General features: G+C 41.9%; 1 protein-coding gene across 1 annotated transcript; it reads right to left on the bottom strand.

Moving 5' to 3' along the window:
* Nucleotides 1-2,101: 2,101 nt before the first annotated feature.
* Nucleotides 2,102-5,888, bottom strand: LOC145512212 (uncharacterized). Its single transcript, XM_081505842.1, has one exon. It carries the CDS (start codon nt 5,241-5,243, stop codon nt 4,722-4,724), a length of 522 nt encoding a protein of 173 aa, XP_081361968.1. The 5' UTR covers nt 5,244-5,888; the 3' UTR covers nt 2,102-4,721.
* Between the last annotated feature and the right edge of the window lie 445 nt (nt 5,889-6,333).

Genomic DNA, 6,333 nt, shown 5'->3' with positions numbered 1-6,333 from the left:
TCTTGGAAAAGAATCAGCCCTAGTTACCATGGAAGGCACAAGTGGGAAGGAAAAAAAAAAAGGGATCCTTTCCTAATTCTTCCAGTTTGGAGGAGGTGTTATATTTTCAGAGTCATTAGATGCAATTAGCTAATCATGCTTCTCTAGCAGCTTATTTTGCAACACAACTCTATGGATAATTTACACTTTGGCAATCTTCTTGCATATGAATTATGGTAAAATTCTATAAAAACAGCAAGTCTTTTAACTGCCAAGAGAGCTCTCTAACCAGAGTCCTTTGGAAATTAAATCTTTTTTAGTGTGTGCAACAAAGCAATATTCATTATCAGCAGTTATACCAACTTTAGACAGGCTTCTGTGTAGGTTTCTTATATAAATAAGCAATTTAAAAAGAATTGAAAATTCTGACATTTTCTCTGAGTATAAGACAGCCTAGTAAAGTATTACATAGTTTTAAAATTCATGAGATGGGCGAAAGAAATCTTCTGAAGAGGACAGGAAAGAAACTTACCAAAATACCAAATACACTGTAAAATTGCAATAAATGGTAATAGCATTATGAGTATTGATGTTAGGAGGTGAAAGAACATTGTAATTTTTGGAAAAAATTCCCTGGCTGATGAAACAGATGATTCTAAAACTTCATAAATTAAGTTTCATATCAAATTTATCCTATAGAGAAGAGGAAAAATAATTTTTCCTCTACCCTTCTGAGTTCTTAGCTGAGATCCTTGTTATAAAGGACAGATGAACAGAAAAACAAACAGGAGTTCATTAACATAAATACCTCATGTATACATAGGAGATAGCCATGGAAAAATGAGTAACTCCCTGAGGTAACTTAGAATTCAGGCTGAAATAACATTTTAATAGGGAAAGGGGAGGCCTCTTGGGGGAGCATATATAGTTTTTAGGAAAGGTGAAGGAACTCTTAGAAGAATAGGTGGGAGTTATGGTTTGCTGTTGTTGTTCAGTCACTAAATCATGTTTGACTCTTTGCAACCCCATGGACTGCAGCACTCCAGGATCCCCTGTCCTTCACTATCTCGCAGAATTGGCTCAAATGCATGTCCTTTGAGTTGGTGATGCTATCTAGCCAACTAATTTTCTGCTGCTCCCTTCTCTTTTTGCCTTCAATCTTTCCCAGCATCCGGATCTTTTCCAGTGAGTCGGCTCTTTGCATCAGACGCACAAAGTTTCAGAGCTTCAGCTTCAGCATCGTCCTTTCAATGAATATTCTTTTCTATTTGCCATGAAGTCCCATGCCACCTGAGACCAGATGCCATGATCTAAGTTTTTTGAATGTTGAGTTTCAAACCAGCTTTTTTACTCTCCTCTTTCACTCCCATCAAGAGGCTCTTTAGTTCCTCTTCACTTTCAGCCATTTGAGTAGCATTATCTGCATATCTGGTCCCATCACTTTGTGGCAAATAGAAGGGGAAAAAGGGGAAGCAGTGACATTTTCTTGGGCTTCAAAATCACTACGGACTGTGACTGCAGCCATGAAATTTAAAGATGTTTGTTCTTTGGAAGGAAAACTATGACAAACCTAGACAGTGTATTAAAAAGCAGAGACATCAATTTGCCAACAAAGGTCCATATAATAAAAGTTATGATTTTTCCAGTAGTCATGTACAGATATGAGAGTTGGACCATAAAAAAGGCTGAGTACCAAACAACAGATGCTTTCAAACTATGGTGCTGGAGAAGACTCTTGAGAGTCCCTTGGACAGCAAGGAGATCAAACCAGTCAATCCTAAAGGAAATCAACCTTTAATATTCATTGGAAGGACTGATCAGGTACCTGAAGTTCCAATACTTTGGCCACCTGATTCAAAGAGCCAGTTCATTAAAAAAGACTCAGATGCTGGGAAAGATTGAGGCATAAGGAGAAGGGGACAGCAGAGGATGAGATGGTGAGATATGAACAGCATCACCGACTCAATGGACATGAATTTGAGCAAATTCCAGGAGATACTAAAGGACAAATGAGCCTGGTCTGCAGTAGTCCATGGGGTCACAAAGAGTCAGACATGACTTAGTGACCGAATAACAACATTTTAATATGAGTTGCCAAGGAAAATGCAACACACTCAAACAGTAGATGGAACAATCCTTTATTTATACAGAGAATAGACAAAGCAAGGTCATCTTCAGTAATGGACATCAGTCTTTAATGGCTAGCAAGTCCCTCCTGGTCACCAACACAGGACTTAACAATAAGTCTCTATTTTAAAACAACATGTTGAACTATGTTCAAGTACTGTTTTACTTTCTACAATTTAAGAGAAGTTTCTTTTTTATACTGAAATACAGTGATTAGCTTTTAGTTTGTATCAACTTTTATTTGGATCCACTGTTAAAGAACTTTGAAACTGAACTTTCATATCTTCCACAGTAATAGAAAATATTTTCCACAATAGTCAATGTTCTACAGGTATCAAAGAAAGAATCATAAAATCTTTTTAAAGATAGCTAGTTATTTTCTGGAGGAATTCTTTTTTATTGTGTAGAGAACTAATGAAGAAGCATGAGAAAGCCAGCTAAATTATGGTCCAAATTTTTATGTAGCTGACAAAACCCTAAAGGCATGTTAAAAGCAAATGGTATACATGGGAAACTAGACCTATCATATCTGAAACAGATGAATTTGAAAAATACTGATCGATTCAGAAAAGAAGTCACTATCCCCAAGCTTTTCCATTTTCAGTTTGGCATGATCTAGGATTACAAAATGCTGAAAGCACCAATGTTTAATTCATCTTGAAAGTACTTGGAGACTAAGCACAGTAAAAATTCTTGTAAAAGTATAAGCAACAAATATTTACAGCCCAAATTTGGTGTTACTGATTGCAATTTTCAAAGTAAAGAAACTCCCTATTACTAAATCCACAAAACAGATTTAACTGTTAAAATACAAGCCAAAAAAGAGGTACACTGTTTAATTAGGTCTTTGTGTAAATGTTGTATATTTGCATTTATAAAGGCCTTAGCCCATCAGGGAAAATTGACTTAATGCTATGCTAAAACTGCTAAAAGGCAATGAGGAACAGTCATTTAAAAAATTAATTTAAAACAATTTCTGAATGTGCCACGGGAAAACGAAAGTCATTAGACAGTATTATTAATATTCACAGCAGCTGTTGTACAATCATGCAGCAAGTCTCAATGTTCAAACTTGCTTTCTAATATAGTATCTTCAAATATTCTATTAGTCTATAGCTCATCATATACCAGTAAGCTGCAAAGGGCTTTAATTTCAATTTCTTATCAGTTTATCAGATTGTTCACAGAGAAGTGAACAATCCTACCGTCTTACTTGGGTTTTTCTTACCTTGGATGTGGGGTATCTCTTCACGGCTGCTCCAGCAAAGTGCAGCCGCTGCTCCTTACCTTGGACATCTCTAAATACAGCTGGGCAAAGACACCCATAAGTGGGTCAAGACAGTGAATGAAAGAAGTGGTGCCCAGGATTTAAGACCCCCAGGGGCTCCTCTAGCCCTCGCCTAGCCAAGTGCCTAATGCCACACACCACTCAAGTAAGATCCATGGCCATTCTCAGTGAAAGTGGTACTTGCCAGTGGGGTGAAAACCCTGGAGGAGCTAACGCCAGAACTCTCAGGGGTGAACTTTCTAAAATGAGTTCTTCCGAGAAAAATGCACATAAGTTCTAAGAGCAGCAAGAGGTACCCCTAGGAGGAGAGGCTCAGAGTCTGGCAATCTGCTCTGGGCCCTGCATCCCCCTAGACCCTGGGGAGCCTGCTGAGTGTCATTGTGCCTTCCACAGTGAGATCCCCAGCAGCTGGATTTCAGAGCTCCAGGCTCAAACTCTGCCACTGCCAGTGGTCATGGGGAAGCTCTGTTTGGCCAAATTGCTCAATACCAGATTCCTCTTTGCAAGTCCCTGTGGATGCCCATCCTGCCCTTCCCCAGCCTCTCTTCCAGCTGCCCTCCCCTGGTCCCACCTAAAGTGCCATGTGGCTGTGCCAATTGTCATGGGTGGCTGTGGGGCAGTGGGCAGATCTTAGGTCAGAGGGTGAAGCTGGTGGCCAGACAGGGACAGCACAACAGTTTTATACCAGTGGGTGGGAAGAAACACAAATAAAAGGAAATTCCCCAATCTCATCATAATATTCTACAAACTGAACACTTAAAGGCAATCATCTTAAAGTACTATGTTTAGGGCGAAGTTATTAATAAAATATGCATGTATTTGTCTCCCCCTTGACCTAAGATTACCTCTTCAGAGGACCATAAAAAGAATTTATATCCTAAAATAAGCCCTCAATTTGTTTAAGAGCAACAATGGGGAAAAAAGCTTTTCCTCTCTCCCCTACTTCCCCTCCTCTGGTCCTTTTGACTCTTAAGCTTTATACCATCATTCCAGCTTTCACAGCAACTTGGCTTCAGGAAGCACCCCTGGATATCCACCCACTCTTCCTGAGTGAGGAAGTTTAAAATCCTTAAGAACGTTGTCCAGGTAGCTGGGCAGGTGGCTCTTGGAGGGGATACTCTGCCTTTCCCGGAGGTGGCCCTTGATGATGATGGCCTACGCGGTCACATAGCATGTGGGGCTGAGGTTCAGCGAGCTGCAGAGAACCGTCTCACAGTCTGACAAGAGCTAGAAGCCAGGCAGGTTCTTAATGGCAGCAAGCTTGCCGTCCTTACAATTCTCCTTGCTGCGCTTGGAGCTGCCTAGTTTCTTGTTCGCCTTCCTCCTCTCACTCTTGTGCCAGGTTGCCTCTTACTCGGCTGCCTCCTCCATCTTCGTGATGCTGTTGCTCCGGTACCACTGCAGTTCCCGGATCTTGGTGCACAGTCTCTTCTCCTTCTGCATGTTCTCCAACAGATAGTGGAATCACTTTCAGGACGTGAACTGGGAGAGTAACCACAGCTTCAGTTGCAGGTCCTTCTCCTCCTTGGTGACTTTGCTCTTGGCCACCTCCTTTCTCCTTCTTGTGTCTGCCCAGGAAGGCCGGCACTAGGCTGTAGTCACGGGTGATGGTCTTGCGCGGCTGCCCTGCTTGAGCTTCCGCATGTGTATGTCCATGTGCATGTTCATGTCCACCTGCATGTGCTTCAGCTTGACTGTTGTGGCAGTTGATGGAGAGCCAGCTAATGAGTGCCTCCACATCCCGGTCACACTCAATCTGATAGTCATCCCTCAGCAGCATGTAGCCCAGCTGCTGCTGCTCGGCCATCACTTCCTGGGAAGTCCAGGAAGCGACAACCTGAGTAGTCATATTCTCGCCGTTGTTGAAGCTGAACTTCTCTATGTCATCCAGCAGCAACTGCTCCTCCTGGTGGTCCAGCCACCTTCAGCCTCAAGCCCCCAGAGCGTGAAGTGCCCCTCCCCCACCAGCTGGTAGAGTTACCCAGTTCACCTCCTTCTGTGCTGACCTGAGAAGATATATCTCAAAATAACCATCTTGTCTGGGGTTTGGATGCCGAGTTCTGTTACAGATCAGAGATGGGGGAGGCGAGGAAACAAAGTAAAAAGGCCATTAATCTTGTAAATGTCTCCTAGAAGGGCAAGCCTCAGGCAAGGGATGTGTTAATTTCTTCCTTCCTGCCATGTACAGGTGGACAGGGTTCTAAACAAAGGCACTTTAGTTTAACCGGCAGGCAGAGAAGCAGGATTCTCTTAGGCAGGCCAGTATGTATGATTATAATAACAAAACCAATGAAGAGCAAGTCAGAGAAACATTTCCAACATGGAGTCAGAATTGGCTTTTCCCCAAAACAGTAGCCATGGGAGTGTCAGTGGTGGCTGATCGCAGTGCCGGTCAAGGAGTACTCTGGGCCCTGCCCCGTGTCCTGACACTTGAGCACCGGAAGCACGACAGGCAGTCTCTCAGTCCCCTTACCAGCCTCCGCCATCTTCCCCACCCACTGTCACGTGCGCCACCTACTGATCAGTTCACCAATACAGTCTTAAAAATAAAATTTATTAGGAAAGGAAGACTTTTCTCTGTTGCTAAGTTTGTAGTCTGTAAGAATTTCCCTCATACATACTCTTTAAAATGGGGCATATTTATCATATTAATTTTTTAGACCGAAGTAGAGTGCTAAATACGTGATTGATAGAAACGACTCATTCCTACAAGTCAGAATTCAGTTATTGTTTTATTGTCCCTATCCCTCTGCTCTAAATCTTGTATTGAGCCTAACGTATGGGACTAGGGTAGGGGAGGCAGGTTATAGACAACATATTATAAATATATCTCTTTTCATGTAAGGTAGGAGGATAAAGAAAGATTACTTTAAAAAGTTGCCATCTACTGTCAGTGTAAAAGGATGTAAGTCATCTACTTAGGTATATGTTTTGTTTTT

Source organism: Giraffa tippelskirchi, chromosome 7 (genome assembly GCF_054371585.1).
Source record: "Giraffa tippelskirchi isolate mGirTip1 chromosome 7, T2T-mGirTip1v1.2.pri, whole genome shotgun sequence".
NCBI lineage: Eukaryota > Metazoa > Chordata > Mammalia > Artiodactyla > Giraffidae > Giraffa > Giraffa tippelskirchi.
Note: the sequence above shows the minus strand (reverse complement) of the source record. Positions and strands in the feature narration are given on the sequence as shown.

Excerpts from the sequence above, each read along its gene's own strand:
- LOC145512212 (XM_081505842.1), bottom strand. The coding sequence starts at position 5,243 with ATGACTACTCAGGTTGTCGCTTCCTGGACTTCCCAGGAAGTGATGGCC.